This window comes from Mustela nivalis (assembly GCF_964662115.1).
Source record: "Mustela nivalis genome assembly, chromosome: 7".
Lineage (NCBI taxonomy): Eukaryota > Metazoa > Chordata > Mammalia > Carnivora > Mustelidae > Mustela > Mustela nivalis.
In genome coordinates this window covers 134,224,171-134,251,684 of record NC_139026.1, presented here as the reverse complement: position 1 = coordinate 134,251,684, position 27,514 = coordinate 134,224,171, and the positions used below count along the sequence as shown (strand labels likewise).

General features: G+C 41.4%; 1 protein-coding gene across 3 annotated transcripts in view; it reads right to left on the bottom strand.

Annotated features, from left to right (window-relative positions):
• APBB1IP (amyloid beta precursor protein binding family B member 1 interacting protein) overlaps positions 1–27,514 on the bottom strand; it is a 107,661-nt gene that overhangs the window by 25,066 nt on the left and 55,081 nt on the right. For all 3 annotated transcript variants that reach the window (XM_082740881.1, XM_082740880.1, XM_082740879.1), the window contains 5 exons: positions 25,011–25,088; positions 18,648–18,807; positions 17,324–17,445; positions 3,677–3,775; positions 1,294–1,437 (listed from right to left, as the gene is read on the bottom strand). In XM_082740881.1, coding sequence (XP_082597007.1) covers positions 1,294–1,437; positions 3,677–3,775; positions 17,324–17,445; positions 18,648–18,807; positions 25,011–25,088 — 603 coding nt within the window. The remainder of the gene's footprint in view (positions 1–1,293; positions 1,438–3,676; positions 3,776–17,323; positions 17,446–18,647; positions 18,808–25,010; positions 25,089–27,514) is intronic.

The following is a 27,514-nucleotide window of genomic DNA, read 5'->3' as shown; positions in this document are numbered from 1 at the left end:
AGCCCTACCCATAATGCCTCTCCTGCCTTCCGACAGAGGTCAGAGAGTCTTCTAACTAGAGGAGCAGACCTGGATATTTCCCGGGATTTCACCTGCTTGGGAATGTGGGCCAAGCCTTATTAGAAGAAGCCTGCAATTTGTACCTATGCCATTTGGTGGTGCCCTGGATTTGGCAGTGAAGGCAAAATGCTTCAGCTTAGCCCAGATGTAGACGGGAGAGGTATCCTAAAGCTTTCAAGCAAAAGGTGGAAATGCTCCAAGCCTCTAAAAAAAGGTTTTAGAAAACGCTAACGGTCAGAATGAGAGTCAAAATTCATTTCAAAGATGATGAATTTATGGGGCGCCTGGGTGGCTCAGTGGTTTGGGCTGCTGCCTTTGGCTCGGGTCATGATCTCAGGGTCCTGGGATCGAGCCCCGCATCGGGCTCCCTGCTCCGCAGGAAGCCTGCTTCCCTCTCTCTCTCTCTCTGCCTGCCTCTCTGCCTACTTGTGATCTCCGTCTTTCAAATAAATAAATAAAATCTTAAAAAAAAAATAAAAAAAAAAAGATGATGAATTTATGATATGCTTGTAGATCTGAGGCAATAATCCTAAATCACCAAGTAGTTGTGTTTTTTTTTTAAGATTTTATTTATTTATTTGATAGACAGAGATCACAAGTAGGAGGAGAGGCAGGCAGAGAAAGAGGAGAAAGCAGACTCCCCGCAGAACAGAGAGCCCGATGCGGGGCTTGATCCCAGGAACCTGGGATCATGACCTGAGCCGAAGGCAGAGGCTTTAAGCCACTGAGGCACCCAGGTGCCCCACCAAGTAGTTTAATGACACCTAAAATCCTCCTCTAAAATACACAGGTAAATGAATCTAGTACACCTTAGAGAACAATTTAAATTTCAGAGTAGAAGGGCTATAGTCTTAATGTAGATCTCCCAACACTTATACCTCTAGGATTCCAGATAAAGGAAGCTTACTATAATGACCATAGAACAATAGGGTAAATACAGGGAGAAAAAAACTTCAGAAATAGATATGTAAAGTAACAAGTGAATCTGTAGGAAAGTGCTTCTGCCATAAATTTTGAAATCTGACTTTAAAACATACAAAATTTTCACCTTCAGGAGAAAGCTATGGAAAAACTCAAAAGGACTTCTGTGGTTCTGTCTGAATAGGGTATGTGTTTGTATAAACATTGTTAACAACATAAATTTCTAGTGCATTTAAATCGCCACCTTAGGATTTCTTTAGTTTCATTTCCATAAAATGGTTTTTTGATGAAGAGATTATTTTTCCTTCTGACCTTAGTCTTTCCTTTGGGTACATAATAAATTCCAGAAGCCCGTAATAGAAAATAGCGTCTTTTCCAGGATTTCTTTCCATCTTCTTTCAAGTAGAGAGCTCCTTCAAGTTCGGGCACAATAATGGATGACCCACAGAAGCTTTCCTGAAATCGAAATTCCCAATTATAGAGAACACACGAAAGAAACAAAAACCACATTTTTGTTCACATTTAAACAAACTAAGGCAAACTAGGCTTTAAGCTAGAAGTCATTTGTTTGTAACTCGGAATGCATACACTTACATTGCATGCTAGTTGGGAAAAGAGAGGAGGGACACCGTGGTGGTGGAATCTCAGCTCTTGAGTTAGACTCAAGACTTCTTCACCACTTAGCTTTGTCAATGTGGGCAAGTGACTCAATCTCAGTTCCTCTCCTTACAAAAACTAAGTCATAGTAGCCGAGATTCACAAGAAATGTTGTGAGCACAATCTCGGCTTACTGTAAAGGTAAAAATTACATAAAGGCTATTTCTGTAATTATATTATATTGTATCATATTATTTTGTATTATAAGTTGGTAAATAGAGGAATTCTTCCTTTTCCTGTAAGTAAAAAAAACATGCTATTTTACTGCTAGGAAATAGAAAATTAGAATATATAATCCTATACCTAAATATGGATAAGTTAATTTATTCTTGTGAGGGTTTTCTTACTGAAGAATAAAGAAAGCAATTAATGCTACAGTATCAGAAAAGGAAAGGGACAGAGTACATTTTCTAGGTATAGATTTTCAACTGTCAAAACTTGCATTCAATTATATAATTCTTAGTAAATTTCTTTCAAAAAGTAGTACACTAAAATTACATGTCATTCTATCTCCTAGTTCAAATACTCAAATTTATTTTGGGCTTTCTTTTTTTATAACTTTCAACTTCCTTTCATTCCATCTCATAAATGTAGGGTAACTTTTAATTTTGTACTCTGCAAGTAAATTTATATGTAGTGGAGCTGGGATACATTTTTGTTCCTGTTTTCCCCCAATTTAGCTAGCCTTAGTTGTCCTGTCAATAATTTCTTCAATCAGATTTTTGGTCCAAATTAGAAAGCAGGATAATGCTGATTAGTCATGGTGTAATGTGTTTTGTATTTTCTCTCACATCCAGCTTTTAATACACTGCTGAATTCCTATATCAAAAACTATTGAGGCAATTGTATAAATCAAGGCATAAGCAGTCCCTGATTTACAGCTGATGGACAAGCAATGATGATAAACAAATGGCTGTCAGGAAACTTCACCCTCCCCATCCATGTCTGTCAGTCCCCGTCATTGGTCACTGCTAGGTATACTCAGGACCTGAGTCTCCTTGCTGCTAGGGACCCCTGGAGCTTTCTCTTGCTCAGCTCCACCTGGAGCCTGATAAAAGCAGAGAACATCATCACCACGGCTGGGCCTCTGCAGGAAACACCCACTGCGCTCTTTGCCCCACAAAGCAGAATTTGCAACATGTTTTCAGGAGCTCAGGGATAGCAGAAGGTTCTTGTGCTCTCCCATCTGGTACAGGGCTTGGAGAACTTGGTGGGGACAGAAACCTGTGTGGGAGCCCAGCCAGACCTTGGTGAAGGGGAGGGTGTGCTCGTCAATGTCAGTGAGCTGGCTCCGGCTGTGAAAGCGGCCCAGGTGTCACCAGGTCTTCTGAGTTTTCAGAAGAAGCCTCAAATCTATGAACTCAAGAAAAGGTCAAAACACTGTTTAAGGTGAAGAAAGCCTGTCCAGGGCTCCAGCACGCCCGCCTGTGACTGGCGATCTCTGCACTCACCTGCATTGTGTGCTGGGAACAGATCCCTGAGTTTTAGCATGGCTAGTATGTGAAAACTCACTAGGAGTTTCAGAAAAAACTGTCAGATGAACTTCTGGAACATGGTTCTAGAGTGATAATCACCAACATGTGCACAGTAATGGATACTGTGTTTCCGCTACGCCCAGGTCTCCCAACTCCAAAGTTTATACTTCCTAACACACCTGGCTACTGGAAGAGCATCACAGAATTGTAAAGAAGGTTTAGAAACCCCTTACCCCTAACTTCAATGGAACACTAAAGTAAAGAAAAACATGGAATGTTTGGAGATGAGTTTTTTTGTGGATTCATAAGTGTTTTAGTCAAGAATTTCTAACCCAACTTCATGAAAGTAAAATATAGTCTGAAGCCATACTTTTAGGCAACTGATTCAAAGAACCAGTTTAATTATCTAAATAGCTATAATTTAGTAATAATCTGATTTTAAAACCCCAAGTTAAAATTTCAGTGTGTCTCAGAGTCTCCCATTGTTCCAAGAAGCAAATAATTTAAAAATAGATACAGTTAATACCCTTCTCTTTTCTTCCACTCAGCAAAATTACACTTACCTCAAGTAAGGATTCCTTGTTCTTAGCATTCATTTTCTCGTTTGTTTCCTTTCCATCTTTTTTTCCATCTTTTTTTCCTTTGTTATCCAGGTAAAAATTCTAAATAAAATATTAAAAAAAATATTAAAAGAGCAGATCAGAAAGTGTTCATTGCCATGCTAGCCACTGTAGGGAACTCATGGTCCTGCTGGAGGGAGAGCACACACCAACAGGAAATGAAGTGGGAACCACAGCATAGGTCGGTAGGAGCTGGGCAGACTCATACCCTATGCTGTGCTGACTATAGTATCACTGAGGCTTATGTGAATACTTCTGATCTTGCTACTGTGCATGGTCAATGAGGACACAAACGTAAGACTGAAAACACTAGCAAAGGATATAACACCATTTAGTTGTTAAATTCCATTGTCTACGACACGTGCCCAATGCTGGAGGCTGGGAGACCCTAATATTGTGGAAGAGGTTGGGTCTGGATAGCAGGGGGAGCCTGTGCTCTAAGTGTAAGAGGCAGTCTTCTCTGGCTCGTGGGTGTCATGTGATATCCCAAGGCCTTGTGAACTCGATATTCTGGCTTATTAAGAGAAGACTGAAATCTGGAGTTTTATTTATCCATTTTAAAGATTTATTTATGTGTGTGTGTGAAGGGGAGGAAAGCATGGCAGGCAGACGGAGAAGGAGGCTCCCTACTGAGCAAGGAGCCCAATGCAAATGCAGGATTCGGTTCCAGGACTTTGGGCTCATGACCTGAGCCAAAGTGACACTTAATTGACTGAGCCACCCAAGTGTCCCTGAAATCTGGAGTTTTATAAATGTCGGTGATGACTTTTAATTTTTAAAAACCATTTGGGTCAATCACAGCATGGAGTTTGCTGCTTGGCACCTTCTGGGGACAGACGGAAGAAGAAAGGGCATTTCTGGAAAGAAAACTAGCCTTACAAAGACCATGGTTTAAAAGCATTAATGAATGAGTGCTTCGTTTCTAAGTGGAGTTTGTTATTAATCTATGTATCATATTTTGTTAATACCAAGTATCAATGAGATGGCTGAAATTAAATGTTAAATGAATGTTTCCAGAAAATCACAAGTATCCAAGGGTTAGTCTTCACACAATCACTATAACTGAGGTATCAACATACAAACTGATTATTATGAGTGACCACAATCATAATTAAAACACTGAAGATTTTAAAAGTGAAAATGTTTTATGACATAATGCATGAAAAAATTTATTAAAACTAGAACATATACCTCTGGAGCACAGTAACTAAAATAAGGACCCTCCTGAATCTATTTTTTTTTTTTTAAAGATTTTATTTATTTATTTGACAGAGAGAGAGATCACAAGTAGGCAGAGAGGCAGGCAGAGAGAGGGAAAAGCAGGCTCCCCGCTGAGCAGAGAGCCCGATGCAGGCCTCAGTCCCAGGTCGGTGGGATCATAACCTGAGCTGAAGGCAGAGGCTTAACCTACTGAGCCACCTAGGCGCCCAGGACCCTCCTGAATTTAGACACAAATATTTATTTATATCACAAGGATGTTTCTCCAAGTGTGATTCCCCAGATTGATGCTCAGCAAAATGCATGTTCCCGGGACCCCCACCTACTGAACTGGAACTTCTAGGATGGGGCCTGGATATCTGCATTCCAACATGCTTCCTGCATGATTTTTACTGACACTGAATTTTAAGAACAGAGTGTACTGTAGATGGTCAACAGACACATGAAAAAATGCTCAGTATCACTCATCACCAGATAAAGACAAATTAAAAAACTACAATGGGCTGTCACCTCACACATGTCAGAATGGCTAAAATGAACAACATAAGAAATAACAGGTGGTGGCGAGGACGTGGAGAAAGGGGAGCCCTCCTGCACTGTTGGTGGGAATGCAAACTGGTGCAAACACTGTGAAAAACAGAGTGGAGATTCCTCAAAAAGTTAAAAATATAACTGCCCTATGACCTAGTAATGACACTGCTGGGTATTTCCTCCCAAAATAAAAAAACATGAATTCAAAGGGATACGTGTACCCCACCATGTGCTGTAGCATTATTTACAATACCCAATTTAAAAAGCAGCCCAAGTACTCAATGATAGATGAATGGATAGAGATGTGGTATATATACACAAAGGAATATTATTCAGCATTAAAAAGAATGAAATCACGCATTTGCAATGACATGGGTAGATTTAGAGAATAGCACACTAAGTGAAATAAATCAGAGAAAGACAAATACCATACGATTTCACTCATATGTGAAATTTAAGAAACAAGCAAAGGAAAATGAGAGAGACAGACAGACAGACAAACCAAGAAACAGACCTTTAGCTACAGGGAACAAGCTGATGGTTACCAGAGGGGAGGTGGGTGAGGGAATGGGTGAAACAGGTGATAGGGATCAAGAAGGGGACTTGTGATGCGCCTTGGGTAACGTATGGGATTCCTGAATCACTATATTCTACATCTGAAATTAATATAACACTGTATGTTAACTACACTAGAATTAAAATAGAAACTTAATAAGGAAGTAAATAAATAAATATTTTTTAAAAACAGAGTGTACTGGACAGAGGGGAAGGAAGCAGAGTGGAGGCAAACAAAATAAGCAAAATCAGGACATTTCCAAGAAACAGGATGCATAAAAATGGTGATTTGCCTACTTAAATAGAGGAAATAAATCAAGTACAATTACTTTGATAATTCTTATTGCATTATCTTTTAATATGTTTTTTTTTGAGACTTTTGACTTTCACTTATTTGCAAGGACAGTATATCATGAATCAGTGTGATTACCACCTAGGGTTCTGAAACTCTTTTTATTTTACATGTTTGGGTTGAAGACCATGATTAACCACAACAGGTAACATACACCACCTGCCCGAACTCTGCGCCGAGATCTCACTTACAAGAACCCCAAAACAGAGGCAAATTGCTATTTTACAGATAAGGAAGCAGAAGGATTAAGTCCAATCAGTGCCAAAACTTTGAGTTTTTTAAAATGCTCTAAATACCATAGGAGAGAATCCAGATCCACAACAGTGTGGATGCAATTAATGTCCCTGAACTACACTTAAAAATGATTACAGTGGTAAATTCCATGTTATGTATATTTTCTCAAAACAAAACAAAACAAGCAGTCATAAAAATGAAGGCAGAGTGCTGTCTGCAAGCACTCTTCCCTTGAGAGTCCTGGAAATGGGAATTATGTGTGAGTTGGAAGAATGAACAGAGAACAAGAGTAAACTCTGTAGCAAGAGGTTTTCCTCATCATCTGGGAAAAGGGGAACATGTGTCACATTCTGCAGGGACAGGTAAGTGAAGAACCTTTCCAAACTGCAAAGGGCCTCATTTGATGAGGGTATCCCAAAGAGTCAGGATTCGTAGTTGTGTCCTTGCTCTGAGATTTTTCTCTGAGACCCCCCTCTCACTTTTTCAGCTTCAGAGTAAGTTTTTTCCTCTCCAAGAGATGGTGCTATACTGTTTTTGTTTAAAAGAAAATGGAAAAAACACAAAGTAAACCCGAGCTGGAGTTGGGGAGCGTAGACCTTAGAACGGACTGATTGCCCTTGGGTCAGAGCTTTTCATCAGTCGGGTCGTCAGCCAACTCCATTTGGGCTGTTCTGAGGCAAGGAGCAGAGCTCAGAGTGAACTCATTATCTGTTACACAGGGGACTGTGGATCATCTGAGCTGAGCAATAAGAGAACTTCAAAATGGGAAATGAGACTTTCAGTTACAGCTTGCTCCCTTTTCCACAGCTGAAAATGCAAGATTTGGGGGCAGCTGAAAAGGAAAGAAACAGCATTACTTTAAAAAAATGTGTTTAAAAAGAAATTATTTTAAAAATACCACCTTCTTGGAATTAAGAACAAACCAAGCAGTATCTGCCCATGAATAAATACCTGTGAGCACCATTTACATGTAAAATACTCCTGGTTCCTGAGAATCTTTTTCTGTCTCATTGAGAAGATAAGTATAAAACAGATGGCTACGATCTGTAGATGGGGAGCTACATGAGACACAGTATAAATAAATGCAAAATGAGCTATTTCTATAGATTTTCAGTGAGGAAGAAAACCACTGTAGGCGGAAATGGTCAAGGAAGACTTTGCAGAGGAGGTCAAAGTTTGAACTGGCCTGAAAGATGTTCCATATTCAGATAGGGAAAAGGAAGGAGGAAAACATTCGAGGCAGGAAGAGAAGCATGTTCCAAGGCCAGGAGGTAGTTAAGGACTGGGTATCTTCAAGCCACCAGTGAACAGTCTGGCTATGCCTGTGGACAAATGGAGCACAGCTAATGACCAGACTGTCCCTTCCAATTCTTCTCTTCTTGACTGTATCAGAATATACCCATGGCCTGTCATCAGGTGATGGAGCAGTGCCTCCCCCTACGATGGGCAGAATTCATGTCCTTGCCCTACTTGTGTTGGGATTAGCCATGGGACTTGCTTTGACAGAGCAAGAATGTGGGTGGAATGGACAGAATGTGCATGGAAGGGACAGGGCATTAATTCTGAGCAGAGGACTCGAGAGGCCATGTCCTGTGTTTCCAAACGTCCTCCTGTATTCTTGCTGCTCACCATGAGAAGAATGTGTCACTGGGAGCTGCTGGTCTGAGGACGGAAGAGACAAGATCTGACTCACATTCTGGAGCCAAGGATGACCTACGGACCCAGAAGAGAGGGAATGTCTGTGGCTGTTAGCCCCTGGGATTCGGAGGCTGCTTTTATGCATCGAACACTAACTGCTACACACACCCACACTGGCTGGGGTGGGGCTCTAGGGCACCGAAGCCAAGGGTAGACTTTCCTTTAAAATAGGAAGCCATACTGGAGACCAGAAATGTGATTACTCTAAGACTTCCTCCTGCTGGGCCTGGTCCTGGATTGTCAAAGATGAATCTAGGTGGGAGAGGGAGGTTGGAAAGGAACGGCGGAAAGACGCCATGAGGTAATTTTCTCCCTCAGTGGCTGGCACCCTTCTGCACCTGAGGAGCAGAATGAGGTTGTGTTTCTCTCTCTGTTCCTCACTCGGGCAGACACCACTGAACTACCAAGTTTCAGTTATGGAGATTTGCCAAATTTCAGTTATGGAACAGAACAAAGGATGGAATGAACATTGCCTAAAATATCAACAATGATCCTTGCTGGAGTGCAGGATTATGGATAATTTAAATTTCATTTCTTCTGTTTGTCACCTTTTTTTCTTTACAATAAGTTGACATTATTTCTGAAGTCAGAAAAATAAAATATGTTATTAAAAGAAATAAAAAGCAATTCAACAAGCAAGCCACCTTATACTAACTGATTTGCCAGTACCTTCTTTGAAAAATGGATTGTTCAGGCTCCCGGCAAGAAGAATGGCTAATGTTAATGTTGGGGAGTTTGACCTCTGGACACACGCCTCAGCTCTGACACCTCTTTTTTGCTTTTCAGACAACATCACTGGTCTTTGCATAGTGGGACTTTGTGTCAGCATAACCCCGGGGAAAACGAAACTCTTCAGGTCACAGCTGACTTCGGCTTCAACAGCTGACGCTTATTTGGGAATAGCAGACGACCCTGTGCTTCCAATCAACTGCGAAGAGGAACTTTCTAATGACAACCAGGCTGAGAAACTAAGCTGCTTTTTAAATAAAGTTGCTATTGTTACGATACTAAGTGTCCAAGAGTACCCAGATGGTTCAGTTGGTTAAGTGTCTGCCTTTGGCTCAGATCATGATCTCAGGGTCCTGAGATTGAGCCCTGTGTTGGGATCCCTGCTCAGTGGGGTGTCTGCTTCTCCCTCTCCCTTTACTCCTTCCTCTTGTGCATGTGCACACACACACTCTCTCTCCAATACATACATACATACATACATACATAAATAGTAGGTGTACTAACCCACTTTACCCAAAAGAAGCAGTACCATCTGAGCAAGAGGGGCCTCTACCCTGACTCCACTCTTTAGGGGGTCCTTGCTCTGACCTTCACTCAGCCACTCCCCTACTCACTTGTGATATAGTGACATATATTGTCAAGTCACAGACTTGACATGCGACAAGTCTATGGGGCCAAAAGGATATGCCCGCTTGGAGCCAATGACCCTCCCACATTTCAGTCAACACTCCACAAACCCAGGGCCTTGGAATTCCCTGCCCAAATGACCAGGAGACTCTGCCCTACATCCATCTTCCTGAGGGCAGATGGCACTGTTAGAGTGTGCATCCTAGTTCAGAGGGTGGCCAAGGGGCAGCTATTTGCACGGGAGTGATGGGTTGCTTGGAGCCTACTTTCTGGGCTGGATGGTTCACATCATGCATGCAAGGCTCCCATGGGGCAGGATGGACGGGATGGGTGGAGGGAGGCAGTCCAGAGGCAGGCAATGAGCAGCTCCAAGAAACCACCTTGCACAGAACTCAAAGAAATCTAAGAATACTAGTCCAAACTTTTAGGTCATCATGAAGGCCCTAAGGTAGGAGGACAGAACACATTTAACTGCTTATTAATTTGATTTAGAACTTTAAATATATAGATATATGGTATGTAAGCTTTCAATCCAGGCTTGCCCCAGGTCTTAATAAATACTGGGCGGGGGGCTTGCACAGAGGCCTGTCCCCCATTCCCTGTGGGATTCCATGTGGCCTCACACCCCATCCTTTTATTCTCTTCTCCTAGTCATCAGCCTACTTGAAATGCAAATGAGAAATAAAAAAGAATTTCTTCAGACTCTTTCTCTTTGAGAAAGTACTTAATTTTCTGGGACATTTGAAGCGTTGGGAAACTTTCTCAGTTATAGAATAGCCACAGTTGTTAACGAGTAGAACATGACATCTCCTCTTCCTCATCCGGGATTTTCCTGCTCATCAGACTATATCCCGTAAAGTCTATACCCTGGGCCCTGGGCTGGAACAGGTCCCCATCTCTGACAACTCTGTTCTTGGTGCTTAGGATATGGGGCTAATGACGATTCCTCAGCCCACAGCATTCTGGCTCTAGTTCACTGGCTACTGACCACCTACCTCCAGGCACCCAGCCAAGCAGGGTATCCCCATGTCACCCATCTGGCCTCTGCATGGACTTCACTTCCTAAAGAATGCTGGCTGCTTCTTTTATTTTCACAGTAGTTCCTAGATACTCCTGCTCCTTTTGCCCATTACATCCAGCACATAGCCACTGGCCTTGTATTTCACCTACAGTCTCCTTCCCTGGCTTAATTCCATTACAATGTAGATGCTCAAGAAATGTTTGCTGGTAGTCCTTGAGCAAATGCCTGGGATCCTGGGGAACCTAGGGATGAAACCCTTACCCACTCAATTTGTCCTGAACCACTTCAGGTACCCTGAGGTTAGACTCCTAATCATACTTCTTTGAGTGCCTGCCCAAAACTTCTGAGATTATACAGTACCACTGTCCCAGATCGAAGTCTGGCCTGGCTCCAGTGGGATCACCCTGATCCAAGAACATCGTTGATACCTTCTGGAGAGCTGCTACCATCCTCCCATGTGCCTCCATTGCTTCTCTTCTCCAGACTGATCTCTATGATGAAGCAAACTAAAAGAATGACAGTTACTACACTTTGTGTGGATGACAGCCTTTAATTCTCACCACACACTTCTAAGAACAAATTATCTCCATTTTCAGACAAGAAAATAGAGACTTGGTGAAGTTAGATGATTTGCTCAAGGGCCTACAGCTAAAAAGCAATGCAAGATCTATAAAAAGCTCCTCAAATTCGACACTCAAAACACAGATAATCATGTCAAAAATGGGCAGAAGACATGAACAGACACTTCTCCGAAGAAGACATGCAAATGGCTAATAGACACATGAAAAAATGTTCATCATCATTAGCCACCAGGAAGATTCTAATCAAAACCACATGGAGATACCACCTTACACCAGTTAGAATGGCCAAAATTAATAGGACAGTAAACAACAAGTATTGGAGAGGATGTGGAGAAAGAGGAACCCTCTTATACTGTTGGTGGGAATGTAAGCAGGTGCAGCCACTTTGGAAAACAGTGTGGAGATTCCTCAAAAAATTAAAAATAGAGTTACCCTATGATCCTGCAATTGCACTATTGGGTATTTACCCCGAAGCAGTGGAGTGAGGATTCAAATCCCAGCCGTCTGACTTTAGGACCCAAAGTGTTGGCCATTCCATGAGACTGCTTTCTGGGGAGAGGCAGTTTTGTAGAAGGCACATTTGAACAGAAAATGCCTTGTTTATGAAGCTGAAAAAGGTCAGCGCAGTGTGGCAGGCCCATCAGCCTGGCCCTGCACACCACTGTCCCCGTAGCATTCTCCACAGCAGCCTCAGTGGGTCTTTCTATCCTTGGCCATGGCATACTACCTTGATTCTGGGCCTTGATAATCCTGCACTATGGCTTGGAATCTCCCCTCCTGCCTCTCTCCCTACATGGTTGCTGGTGGGAAATCAAATTGCCATGAAACTATACTTAGCCTCCTTAATATGATGGCAAGATCCATAATATGCTGTTCATTGCATTATTTGCATCTGTTTAAACTAGTGTTGAAAAATTCTGGATGTGAGCATATAAGTCTTACTGATTCTGATACACTTTCAGTATTTAGTAGTGTGTAAGTTTTTATCCATCTTTAAGACTTCAGGGCCATCTCTCAGACTTCAAGTTTCTTCTTTTTATCTCGATTTCATTTTTTAAAAAAATATTTTATTTCTTTATTTGACAGAGATCACAAGTAGGCAGAGGGGTAGGCAGAGAGAGAGGAAGGGAAGCAGGCTCCTTGTTGAGCAGAGAGCCCTATGCGGGGCTCCATCCCAGGACCCTGAGATCATGACCTGAGCCAAAGGCAGAGGCTTTAATCCACTGAGCCACCGAGGTGTCCCTATTGATTTCATTCTTAGCCAGTTTTGCTTGTTTGGCGTCTATTCCTCAAGTTTTGAGTTGGGGTGAGGTACTGATGAGTGAAGTGCATATAAACCAATGGCTTGATGCCACTGGCTACTGTACTGCTCCCAGCCAGGTAGACAAGGACCTCGTCCAGGTACAGTGGGTGCCTACAGGGGTGAGGACTCCATCAGCTCTGACAGACCCTGAGATGGCAGGAATCAGCACAGTACCCCCAAGTCTGACTACAACGAACAGTACCCTTGACTATTATCAGTGGTTGCAGAACCTTCTCTCATATCATAACCTTTGGCAGACGGCATTTTGCTCATCATCTCTACTTCCATGAATCATTTTTCTGCAAGAACAAAGTCTAAAGCTCAGCTTTGTGTGCCAACACCGAGTACAGCACATTCTATTCAACAGCTTCAGTCATGATAGCAAAGTTAGATCGCACAGTGGCAGGGAAATGCAGTCTAATATAAAAGAAAAATAGGCAAAGTAGGCATTGATGGTTGTAATTGGATTCTTAAAAATAACAGAATGCTGGAAACTGACCAACCTGCCTGAAAATGCTCTTTAAATGAATCGCATACAATTACAACTACATGAACTGTGACTGGAAACATTTGTTTCTGACTTGTTTTTATTTTAATTAATATACTATTTTGACAAGTTTCTTTTTCACCAGTTTATCTGAATGCGCTGTGACTCCCTGTCCCTACGCTCACCGCTCTATGGTCAGCCATAGGACCATTTCCCATGACCCAGATGCACGTCCCTTTTTCCTTTTGGACTTTGTGGACACCCACTGCTTAGAGTGCTTGCTTCCCCTCTACTCTTCCCTGGCTAACCGCCACAGGTTTACCAGGTGAATGCTCGCACATTAGTTTCTCCGAGTAAACTTCCCCGCCCTCCCTGTGCTCCACAGCAGCTGGTCCTCTGTCCCATCTCAGCATTTTCCAGACCCGACTCTAATTTCCCATTTCCTTTCTTTTCTCTCCCATTCTCTTTTCTTTTACTCTTATTTAGTTGCCTTTTCCACTGGTTTATTTGGACCACATCTGACTGCCTTCTACTGAAGATAATAATTTTCTACAATTTTCTTCTGAATCCTGCAGTTGATTAATTGTATTGATATATTGTCTAGAAGGTCTTTCAGATGCTATTTCCGGTCAGGTTCTGTTTTGTCATAAATACAATGCTGGTTTTTTCCCTTCACTCACCCTAAATCAGGGCAAGATTGCTCTGTAGTCAGTAACTGTCAGCAAGCATGATCTGTGGTTTGCCTAGGGCTGCACTCTCTCTGCATCTGTGTGCAGGATATTTTTGCCTTATGGTTAGAACTGTAGGGTTAACTGACTGCCCAGTTCCTACTTTCACTGCTCTCCTGACCTTGGGTTTTATGAACTAATGTGGTAATTACAAAACTAAACTTCTCAGCATACACTTTCACTAAGGCTCTTCTGTACTGTCGGGAGCATTTTGTGTACTGGGACTTAATCTTGAGATGGCATTAGTCCACGGTCTATGTCCTACACTGCTCTCAGGTTAAAGCTGTAACAGCAAAGATAATCTTCATTTTTGTATTCTCCATAAATAGTGCAGGTTACTCATGTAAGCGGATATTCTACAACATCTGCTATTGCCAAGCAAACAGAGTGAATTCCATTAAAGTTTCATCATATAAGTCAATATAGGAAAGACTTTCAATATTTTGAAACTTTTTGAGAAGAACAAATAAATTGTTCAGAGTCTTAGCCTTTTCCTTTGATAATTTCTGGTTGAATCTATTTCTTCATGCACAGTTTCTAACTAACACTTGACATAGTTCCTAGACAGTGCCCTAATGCAGCTGGGCCTGAAGATCAAGTCTGTAGGCTCACAGATGTAGCCCGGACTCAGGAGCGGAAGAAGGTATCAGTTATGTAGTACTCTGTTCTGGGATTCACCACTATGTGTAAATGATGACAAATAGCTAACAACCCAAATATGAAACACAAGATATATCTGGATTTTTGAATTAACTGCTTGAGACACTGCTTAAGGAGAAAATCTAAGGCACTTAAAAGAATCTCCAGATTGTGCTTCCGTAAGAAACTTCCTCTGGAAATACTCTTCTCTAGGATTTGTTATTCCTTTAAGGTGTAAACTTAAAAAAATGTTCCTGTTAAAAACGATCAAAGGGTCTCAGCATACAGCTCTTACAAAGTGACTGTGGGTATTTCAAAATTACAAAGCCTCCCTTTTAGGAGTCATGATATCAACACAGGAATGGTCACAATCTACTTCAAGAACAAGTTGAAAGAGTCCTATGGTCAGCATGCTGAAGTAGCTATTCATGTGGACCACTGATCAGAAAAGACAGATTATCCAACCAAACACTGAGGAAATGGAAATACTTAAAATCACCAACTTCAAGAGCGCTTCCACTTCCATTATGGTCTTTAATTGTGGTTGTCAATTAGAAGAATCGACTTATATGGTTTTTAAGAACATATTATTATCCAGAAGAATTCAGCAGGAGGATTTCTGCTTCCTCCTGTGATAAAGTAGCTTGCAGTTAGACCAAAGCTCCACAAAAAGAGCTAGAAAAGCTGATTAAAAAACATCTGTGCAGGGGCGTCTGGGTGGCTCAGTGGGTTGGGCCGCTGTCTCCAGCTCAGGTCATGATCTCAGGGACCTGGGATCGGGCCCCGCGTTGGGCTCTCTGCTCGGCGGGGAGCCTGCTTCCCTCTCTCTCTCTCTCTGCCTACTTGTGATCTCTCTCTGTCAAATAAATAAATAAAATCTTAAAAAAAAAAAATCTGTGCAAAGGCTTTGGCGAGCAATGGAGGCAACCAGGACTCAAGGGGCCAAGATCCAAGAGAGAAAAGAAACATAAAGAGGTGCAGAGACATTGTGAGAGCCACATCCTGCTCCCCCACTCAAGCCGGTGAGAGGCTAAGAATCATGGCACCTCACAGAAACGGACATTTAACATGGATGATAGTTCAGGTACTCAAATCTTTGGCAATAGGAAATTTGGCTTAAAACCACAGGAGATACCTCTATACATTCACACAGAATAACTAAATTTATTATTTTTTTCATGGCAACACCAAGGACTGGCAAGGATTTGGAATAACAGGAATTCTCATTCAACAATAATGAAGGCAAATCATGCAATCACTTTGGAAAACTGTTCGAACTTTATCCTAAGGTTAAATATGTGCATAAGCTGTGGTCCTGCAATTGTACTTGTAGGTAAATATATAAGAAAAAAGCCTACATATGTTCAGCAAAAGACAGGGATGAGAGCCCCTGATTTTGGGGAGTCTCCTTGTTAAAGAAGCTGAGATGGTACCCTAAATAATATAGGCATTAAATCATGCCATTGAAGGTAGTTACAGTTTGAAAACTTTGTACACTTGATCTCTGAACAACTCAGGGCCCATTTATACACAGATTTTTTTTTTTCAATAAGTACAGTACAGGACTATAAACATACTTTCTCTTCCTTGTGATTTTATTAATAATGTTTTCTTTTTTCCACCTTACTTTATTGTGAAAATACATTATATACTACATATAACATACAAAACATGTGCTAACTAACAGTTTATGTTATTGGTAAGGCTTCCCAGTCAATAGTAGGGAATTAGTAATTGAGTTTCTGGGGAGTGAAAAGTTATACGCAGATTTTCAACTGCACAGGTGATTGATGGCCCTAACGTCCCCCTGAGCCCCCAATGTGTTATTCAAGGGTCAACCATACTTTTACTATTCAATACTTGTAAAAAGACAATAGTACTTAATTGCTTTGTTGTCAGTGCTACAGCACAAAACCTAGAGATGACTCTAGAAAAAAGCACAGGGCAGGGAAAAGAATATTTTCTCATGAGGAAGCTGAGAGCATCCTTCTATTTCTGCCTCTAGTGATAGGGGACTTCATTTTTTTAAAAAAAATTTTAAAGATTGACTTATTTTAGAGACAATGCACAGGAGGAGGGGTAAAGGGAAAGGATGAGAGAGAATCCTCGAGCAGACTCCCCGCTAAGGATGGAGCCCAATGCAGGGCTCGATCCCAGGGCCCTGAGATCATGATCCAAGCCAAAAGCAAAAGTTGGTCACTTAACCAACTGAGCCATTCAGGCACCCTGAGACTTTTTTTTTCTTTTTTCTTTTTTTTTTAAATCTGTAAAATATAAAGGTGTCTGGATGTATCTAGTGATCTCCTCTGAGTCTAACATTCTCTGACTTTCCAAAAAGACTTAATGACTCTCCTGCAATTACAGTTGGTTGGAGGCCCCAACAGAAAAAGACCCCTAGTTCTGTGATATCCTTGTACATATGACTTGAAGGAAGGGGAACAATGCTTTTTATTATGTAGACTGTAGAATTAAATCACAATAAATAGCACATTTTCTAGGTGTTCTCGTTAGTTATCCCAGCATTAATAAGCACCAAATATGAGCAACAGCAAAAAGGAGTGTCTTTAAAACACGAAGCATTAATGACCCTTAGTGAATCATCAAGGTACAATGAATTAATGTAGCCAAATGGAAATAAGGACAGAAGAAGAGGATTAGTCAATAGACAGAGATGCTGAATCCAAAGAAACAAATTGGCTTCTTTTCTTTCTAAATCCTTCAAGGGCCTATTAGTTGACGTGTGACCGAAGAGTTGGGTTTGTGTTTTTTGAAAGGAATATATTTGTGCCATATTGTGAGATAATGAATCACGTTTATTAGTATACAGGTGACCCTAAAATAAAATCTTCCATCTTTATACGGTTTACCTATATACAAGTTATCTTACCTGGGGGTTTTTAAACACAGCATATTTTTCCTCTTTCTCCAAAAACAGCACTTTATTTTCTGTGTCTCTTGTCCAGTCTGATAAGACTTCAACAACATTTTCATGGTCTTCAAAAATCCTTTCTGATGAAACGAGAAAAAGCATTCTTAAGGACCCAAGACATTAGGCCTTCCAATAGAGAAATAAACTAGTACTGAGTTAAGCACAATGCTTCCCACCTCTCACTGGTTTTTAGAAATCCCTAATTCTTACATGATGTCACACCGTAAAACCCCTATTGTATTTCTTCTTCAGTGTCAGGTCTTCAACTCCTTTGCCATAAAAAAAAAAACGACAGATGAAAATACAATATCGTAGAATGGCCAGTCACTGCACTTTTTTCTTATTAGCATTTCTGACTTTAAATAGTCCCAGATGGCGGTAAACTTCCTATCCATGTGGAGGACCATGAAGTAGTAATTGGCCGAACAACTTTGAATGAAGCTGTGGGACATGAGATACGTGCTCTAAAACATCACCCCCTAAGACCCCCAAAAAATGTATCTATGTTGGAACTAAACCTAAACATAAGGAAGGTTTTTATTTCTCTATTTGACTCCAGGAGTTGAAAAGTACTTCAAGAGGTTATTTGACTGTAGAACTTTTACTTCAGGAAAAAAAAAAAATTCACTGAAAGCTTCTAAGGCAGGCTATTCTGTATTCCACCAAGCTCTCCTGAGGGCGGGGGCGGGGCGGGGGGAACTGCTCTGAGTAATCTTAACAATGAGAAGAAGCAAGGGTATTTCTTTAATTGCTTTCTTATTTTTCTCTCTCTCTTTTTTTAAACTCCATCCATTTTGACCAACTGTCTTTTGCTCTTTGGGGCTGAGCCTCCTCAATTAGACAAAGGGAGTGGGGACAATGGAAAGGGAAATGAACACTGATGTACGGCAGAGTTATGCTATAAAGAAGCAAAGTCTAAAGGATATTAGCTATAGACACTCAGGTCCTCCCCAAATCGGCTCCATTTACTCATAAGCATGCAGTGAGAGGTATCATCCTGTCACTTTCTTTTCCTTATGGAGCCACTAGAGAAGTGGCAATGACAATGCTGTCATCCTCCAATGCTGTAGTCCCTTGCAACAATCCGAGTCTCTTCACCGCAGAGAAACGAAGAGGCAAGCACTGAATCTGACATAAAGGGAGTGATTTATGGCAAGTCTTTATAGCCTTGAACCAAATTCTTCTTAATAATAGGCCCAAACCCATCATATAGCAAACCCACAAACTGTGCTCCAGAAACTGTGTTTTTGGAGCACAGTCTCTCACGGGGGATGAGACTTACCGATCTGCAGCTCTGTGTAGATTTCGTAAAGACACCAGTCTACATTGCAGTCACAATGGGTTTTCTCAAAAAGGTTGTCTAGAACGTCTCGGGTCAGTTGCCGCTCGTCCACCATCAGTGACTTGGTGCTGTTATCATTCATGTGCACCTTGACAACAAGCTGGGGACAGAGTCACAGAGCAACCAGTAAATTCCAGTCATTGGGGAAGGCCACAGACATAAGGTTTCAAAACTGCTACAGTTTCTGTGAATTTAAGTAAGAATGCGTTCTGGCAAAGCCACTCACCATGAACTTGTATGCTCAGTACTTATTTAAGGTGCTAAGAATACAGGTGTAGAGAAACCAATTCACAAAAACAAAACGAAACAAAACAAAACAACCGCACACATAGTGAAGTGCTTGCCTAGCCTTCAGACATTGCATTCTGGTGAAGGAGACAGAAAACAGCTAACTTCGTGCTTTTATGATATCTTTCTGGCACTTGTCCAGGTTCATCCTAGAGCGCAGAAACATGTCTTGATTGAAAGGGTCTCTATAATAAATTCTCTTTTGCCCAGCTGGAGCTGAGTCCTAGTTCATGCAACCCGAGGGTTCTAACATACAAGCAAGACCAAGCTGGTTACTTTACAACTCTTTTGAAGGTCAGGTGTACAAGCGACGCAGCACCACTGAGAGGTCTTACAGGGTCGAAAAGGTTGTGTCACAGCAGAATGTCTTTGATTAAGCAAAATGAATGAAGACTGAGAAACAAGCTATTATGGAGGCATGAAGGCAAATCAGTGATCAAATTTACTTTTCATTTCAGTTTTTAAAAATTCTATTCTTCTGATTTCACAGTCAGATTAGTCGTTATCCCATTCCAAATCTAGAGGGTATGGTGGGAGCAGAGTTTACTTATCTTCAATAAGGACATAGGATTTTACTGGCTTTTCCCAGGCAACTTGGCTAAGTTATTAAATCTTCTGACCACCCTCTACCCCGAGAGACCATGATTCTGATGTAATGTAACAGAATTAATTCATGATGCAATACAGCTAGGGTCTGGATTTTTTCTAACACCTGTGTATTTATAGTGTATTTCTAATTACAGTAGTTGTTATTTATGAGTGTTACTGGTTATAATGGTGCTATGTATCCAGTCTGCAAAAGCAACACTGGAAATGTGCCCACTCATTCACTATACACTTAGGTTTTGCGAAGATTTCCTACAAAACCTTCTGGGAAGAACTGTGCTTTTATTTTATTCTTTACCATGATCACTAATCCTACTTAATTAAGTGGGAAGCAGGTCTAGTTGGAGTCTGTCTTTGAATGCAAGGCCAGAAAGAAATGTTGTCTTTCCCTTTTCAGACAACACTGCCTGACCACCGGCCCGCAGTACTGCAACCACACACACTATCCTCAGCCCCAGGGGAGGCCTGGAAACGCCCCAACCAGAAATACCCGATACAACTCTGCTTAAATTTCTACTCTAACTTGAAAAGTGAAGGGTGAAATAGTTAAAGACAAGTTCTGCCCATTCTGTTTGTCTACAGTTGGTGCAGGCTACTTAAGTGAGACCTGTCACTATTAAAAACGTGCATGGATGGGGGTGCCTGAGTCGCTCAATATATTAAGCGTCTGCCTTTGGCTCCGGATGATCTCAGGGTCCTGGGATCGACTCCTGCATCAGGCTTGCTGCTCAGTGGGAAGCCTGCTTCTCTCTCTCTCTCTCTTTCTCACACTACACACACACACGCTCTCTCTCTCAGATAAATAAATAAAATCTTTTAAAAAATATGAATAGAGGGACTAAAGAGGCCATACAATTGATAACATTTTTCTTCCTCCCCAAAAGTTTGGGTCAGGTTCTGAGCCGCTGAGAAAGGGCCCCTCCTGTCCCACTTCCACCTAATCTGATCTTGAACACGTTCTGCAGTGAGTTGAACGAAGAGCCCGGCTCCTGCGGGCTGTTATGCAGAGTTACGGAAACCAACCAAGGGTCTGGGTGGAGATAGAAATCTGGGCGAGGGGCTGGCAGGGACCACAAACTGAAGCGCATTTAGGCCTTCTCAACACCTGCACACGGAGAGTCAAACACACAGACATCAGGGCAGGAAAAGTCCTCTCCCCAGGATCATTCAGATTAGACCTTTACTCCAGGTTTGTCTGGAAGATACTGTATTTTCCCTTGAAAACCTGCAAAATCTATATCCCACAAACCTCTTGTTGAATAGTTGCTTTTTTTTTTTGTATTGTATGTTTGTCTTTTGACATATTTAAAATGATAGGCCCAAGTGCCACAATGTCAAAAATACACTTATCTGACTTGAGAAATGAAGCATGGAGGGTTGCACAGAAAAACAGAAAATCCTCAAATAGCGAGCTTTCTTCACTATCATTTATTTTCTGTGTGTGGAAGGTATACCCACTGTTCTCTGCTAAGAATTATTGCTGTAGAGTAGCTATAGGTCCTAAGAAACACTGCCAATGTTAGGACTGAGAAGACTTAATCTCCCTGATGGAAAAATTTAATGATATCTGATCACATTTCATTTTTGTATAGGGATTCTTGAGAAAAAACATTTGTGTTTTGTTTTGTTTTCAATACAGAGCAAAAAACCTAAACCACATAATTTGACAATGATGAAAGGTTGTTTTTTAAAAATTTTTTTGGCAGAAATTGCAAACCAAATTTAATCCACATGTAGTTACAAATATCTACAATTACAAAACTTAGAAAATAAAAAAAACAACAACAAGAGAACGCTGGAGATTTTTAGCAAGAAGAAATTATTTTTACTACTCTTAACAGCTTCTATCACATTTACAAGCTGAGGAGTAGCTATACCAACACATAATATTGTTACGTGATTCAGCAAGCAGAGCACTTTTCATATCGTTGCTATTTGCTAGAGAGTAGAATGATGAAGCATGGAAAAACCTCCCTTTCTAAACTATTACAGTAAAGACTTTATGGTTTTTATTTCTCCTTTTTCTTTTGCCAGTTGTTAAATAAAAGAATATGCTAGACCTAAATCCTTCATAGGGTTTTTTTTTTGCTTCTGTGCTAAACATGTACACACAATTGTTTTCCTGTGTCACTGAGCTTTAAAACAAACAAACAAACAAACAAACATATGAAATTCACCAGTTTTCCATTTCCAAAACTTTATAACCTAAGCTGTGCACATCACTGGCAATCAAAATGAAGTCCACACCCTACAGAACACTTGAGGGCAAAGTTCTTCAAACAGACTTGATTTCCACGTTGCAAGGTTAGTAGAAGCCCATCTTGGTTACTTCAGTAACGGGCAAGTATGTCTCGGTTATGCTCACAAGCTTTGTTTTAAGGGATACATTTGGAACCTCTGAAATCAGACCAAATACACAAGTTGGCTTCTTAATTTCCTCTCTTTCCCCACTGATCAGAGTGGCTTCTGTTTTACATCTTCTTTGTAGAATGAAAATAGGTTGTGCTTTGGGTTTTCTGTTACCATTTACCCACCGAAGTTAGGGAGAAGTTCTCTGGCTTTCCGACACGCTGCAGGAAACAGCTGCTATCTACCACCCCTCTCTTAGCCTCCAGTAGAAGCAAATCAACTGAATAAGCTAGTTGTCCTACTTTTTATCTAACAATCAACTTCTCTTTTCACTTCCCCTCTGAAAATACAGCCAACGTGGCCCTCTTTTTATAAACAATCCAGTGGTTTAAAATAGTTAAGTAATTTCCTTTTGTGTTTTATCTTACAGGTAAAGTCAGTGGCCCAGGGCAGCCCACAGTTATGGACAGCGAGCTACGGGGCTGGAGTGGGCTGCACAGAGGGCCATCCGCTTGTCATCCTTCCCCCTACAATCCATTTTCCACAAAGCAGCTAGGATGATCTTTAAAAACAAGATATTATCCCCAGTTGAAAACCCTCAAATGGGGGCGCCTGGGTGGCTCAGTGGGTTGAAGCCTCTGCCTTCGGCTCAGGTCATGATCCCAGGGTCCTGGGATCGAGCCCCAGGTCGGGCTCTCTGCTTGGCCGGGAGCCTGCTTCCCTTCCTCTCTCTCTGCCTGCCTCTCTGCCTGCTTGTGATCTCTGTCTGTCAAATGAATAAATAAAATCTTAAAAAAAAAAAAAAACCTCAAATGGCTTCCCAGTGCACTTATAATATCTTCCAGACTCTTCAGGTCTGTGAGGCTGTGTGGCCTGACCTGCCTCGCTGACCTCAAATCCTCCTCCCTTTTCCCTCCTACTCAATGGCTCTTGGAGCAACGGCCATACAACCCTGCCTGGGAATGCTCCACCAACACACCCTTGGGGAGCTGGGCTCTTCTTGCTGCCAAGGTCTTTGCTCCAGTGCTGCCTCCTCAGAGGGCCTCCCCATCACGAGGTCCATCTACAAGTGACTTGGGCACTCTTCATCACTTTTTTCTGCTTTACTTCCTTCCTAACACTTACTCCTCCTCTAGAATTTAACTCTACATAGGCCAGGACCACACCTGAACTGCTTTGCCTCTGTAAACCCAGCACCTGTTCTATGAGATGGGGATACCTCAGTGAAGAAAACATAAACTCCCTGGAAGAACTTCTGTGGGGGTGGGGAGTGGACATAGGCAATAAGCAGGATAAACAAGTAGGAGGATATTATGTTGGACGGTGATGAGCACTGTAGAGAAAAAGAAAGTAGGGAAGTGCTGCGGGTATTGGGGGTGTATGTGCAATGTCAGGTAGAGACCTGACTGAGTGGGTGACCGGACCTAGGGGAGGAACAGAGAAAACCCACTGGAATCTGGGAAAGAGCTTTCAAGGCAACGCACAGTAAAGCACAAAGGTCCTGAGGCCAGCGCATACCTGGAGTGTGTGAAGAGCAGTGGCGAGACCAGGTAGTGAGAATGGAGTGTAGGTGGTGGGGGACAGTGGGCAGCCAGATCATCGAGGCGCTTTATGCTGCTGTGAGGACTGGGCTTTTCTGTGTGAGATGGGGTTCTGTGGGAGGCTTTAGCATGAGAGGGATGAGAGACAGGACAGGAAGTGGAGCACACACAGAAACATAACAGTTCATCCACAGTAACAGGAAAGACTATGGACTCTCTGTCACAGGTGCAGGCAGGCAGGAAAGCAAGAATGTCACGAGCTTATGGACCTTTCCTTTGAGTAATTCTATTTTCTCAGTGCCACAGGCAGCAACAGCATTAGCTGAGAGAATGTGGCTGAGGAAAGAGGTATCGGAGGTTTTAAAGGAGAGGAAAGAGGGATCATTTCTTTGGTGAGCAGGTGTGTGTGACTGTGCTGTTGGGAAACCCAGGCAGTGCCAAGAGCAGGTGAATGGGAGGAGAGCTGCATTTCGGGTTTAATAAGGTTAGTACGAGGGGAGAGATGGGCAGGGAAGCCAAGGATGTGTGATTCCGGTAACTGGCCACAGGATTTAATCAATGTAGAGAACTGGGAAGAATAATGCTAAAAAGTGCATGCATGTTAAAAATGAATGGGAACAGACTGGTCTGGGAAGACCTCATAGATGAACCCTGAATGTCTGGATCCAGGGGTGGTCAAGGACTATTTACTGAATATCATTCAACATGTGCTGAACACCTTCCTTCAAGGAACCAGGAGGGGTGCTGTAGGAACATAGTCTAATGCTCTTCACCCAACTAGAAGTAAAAAGTTCTTACGTGGTGTTAGACCTGATACACGCTTCAGGAAGATATTCAGGATATGTGTTTCATCTTTCTCCTAAGTAACCAAATTAACTGTTATTAACAGTTAACTGTTACTAGGTATGTGCTTCTACTGAGGTTAAATTCACGTGTTTTTGTTATAATATATGTGTTCCTGGAAAACCTAGTCTACAGAAAACATTCAAAATTGCAGGTTTATTGGGAAACTAGGATTAAGCAGGTCATTCAAAATTTATGCAGCTTTGAACCCAGAGCACTAGCCAAAACAACATTTGGGATCTCGGGACACAAGGAGGACATCTAGGGCGGGTGGCAGGGCTGTAGGCTGCTTGGGAGGTTTTCAGAATTGCACAAAGCAGTCGTGGAAATGCCAAGGTGAGGCCAATGGGAAGCTGAGCTCTGACCCCGTAAAGGTGCGTCCAGAAGGTGGAGCCACTTACTATTACAGAACACCTGAGCAGAACCCAAGAGGGAGCCCCGGGGAATGGAAACTTGGAAGCTTCCACATTTACACTAACAGAGTCCTGATTTATCAGGCACAAATGAGCTAACTGATGTCACAGAAAGTAAAACTATGTGATTATCTCTACTAAAATTTTCACAAAATTACAACTATTTGGAAGATACCATTTGAAATTTTATTTCTTTTTTTATCATCCAGCATAATACCATGTTATTAATTTAACTGCCCATGCAAACGTGATTCACGGCTTACCTTCTTCACCTTGGCCTCCTTCAGTTTTTCCAATGCTAGCTTAATTTTATCGGCCTTGGCCTGGGCTGCTTCTTCCTCCTGTAAAACAGCAACACATTCAACACAGTCCACTAGACAAGAGCAGTGAGGAGGTACCCATGCCGTGGCTAACGTCTTAGTTACCTTATGCTGACAGAAGTCTCTGTTGGGGGCATCAAATTTCACGTTTGATTTTCAGAATTTAAATGACTATAACAAAAATCTTCAGCCCAAAGATGTAGAACACAGCCACACTTTGTATCTTGGGGCTAGTAACTTCAAAGATTTTATGACAACTCTAGAAGTGCTTCACCTATGTGGTCCACACAAATCTCTGAGTGGTTCTAGACAGGGCTGACCTGAGGAATCTGCTAGTGAATCTCAAGGGATTTGAGCACTCCCTGAAATTACACACATTCTTCCGGATCGGCGTGCATTTTCATTTTCTGGAACTCACCGTTTTTACCCGATTCCTAAAGGGGTACTAACTTTCTTAAAAGTTAAGACTTAGACTCAAACTTATAATTCACCAAGAAAACACTGACCAAAACACATGAGTAGGCAGAAAATAGACTGAAATATTTTATGAGCCCCAAAGCCCTTTGATTTTTGTAAGCAAATATTCCAAGAATAGGATTAAGACTCTTTTATTTATTATTATTTTAAATTTAAATTCAATAGCCAATACATCATTAGTTTTTGATGTAGTGTTCAATGATTCATTAGTTGCATGTAACACCCAGTGCTCATCACATCACATGCCCCCCTTAACACCTATCACCTAGTTACTCCATCTCCTCAACCCACCTGCCCACCAGCAGCCCTGTTTGTTTCCTGGAGTCAAGAGTCTCCCATGGTTTATCTCCGTTTCTGATTTCTTCCCATTCAGTTTTCTCCTACTTATTTATAATGATGAGGAAATGAGCTGTTCTGGTTACATCCCAATCACTTGAAAGGAGACATACATCTTCTTACACCAATGATCCTTAATTATTTTTTTTTTTTGAGCCACCAACCCCTTTAGGAATATGTTGAAAGCCAGAAAGCTCATAAAGCTTTACATGTGCATTCAATTTTGCATGTAGTTTCAGGAAATCATGGCCTCCTAGAAATCTTCACGGATGCTACCTAAGAGCCTCTGCTCTTTCAAATGGCAGTTGTTGAAGAGTCAAGAGAGAACAAGTGTTGGGGAGGATGTGAAGAAAGAGAGAACCCCTTTGCACTGTTGGTAGGATGGTATACTGGTACAGCCGCTATGGAAAAAAGTATGGAGGTTGCTCAAAAAATTAAAAATACGTATGATCCCAAATTTCCACTTTTGGGTATATATCCAAAGAAAGTGAAATCACTCTCCGTGTTCACTGCAGCATTATTCACAATAGCCAAGACATGGAAACAAGATGAATGGATGAATAGATGAATGGATAAAGAAAATGTAGTAGAGGTACAAAGGAATATATTTTTCCATAAAGAAGAATGAAATCTTGCCATGTGCAACAACATGGGTGGATCTACAGGGTTTATGCTAAGTGCAGTAAGTCAGAGAAAGACTGGTACCATATAATTTCACTTATATGTGGAATCTAAAAAAGTCGAACTCACAGAAACAGAAAGTAGAATGGTGGCTGCCAGTGATTGGGACGGGGTGGGGAAATGGGGTGATGTTGGTCAAAGGGTACAAACTTCCATTTATAAGACAAATAAGTTATGGGAATCTAAAAATGTACAGCACGGCTACTATAGTTAACAACACTGTATTGTGTACTTGAACGTTGCTAAGAGACTACATCTTATGGGTTCACACCACATACATGCACACAAAAGTAATGTGAAGTGCTGGAGGTGTGTCTAACCTTCATATAAAAATCATATTGCAGTACATATGTGTATCAAAGCATCACGTTATACACCTTAAAATTATACAGTGTTATATGTTGATTAGGAAGTAAAGCTGGGGAATAAAAGAGTCTCTGCATGGATCACTAATTTTTAAATACTTTTCTACAATAAGTACACAATAGAACAATGCACGTGATAGAGTATGACAATATTTGATTTATATTTAATAATTATTCATTCAAAAGACACTGTAGGAACTTTCAGCGTTACGAGGGTCATATTTATGAATACTAACCACCATCACACAGTACAAGAATGTGCAAGCCACAGGAGACAGAGCAGGGTTCTTACTTTTAAGTATTTTTCAAGTGGCTTACCATAAGGAAAATCCTTAAAAGTGCTCTTTTTATTCTATAAAAGACATATTATAACTTAATGTCCCAAATGATGATATAAATTTCCCAGATATATGCTTCCCAGTGTTCAGAAATTTGATAATACCGAGACTCATCACCTGCTTGGTCGCAACTGCCTCACCCAAATATGACACTACAAATGACTCACGGGTATCTCTGCCCCACTGAACAGAGCTGCCAGATTCAACAAAATCTCATTTAATTAAATTCAGAAGCATGTAAGGAATGCTT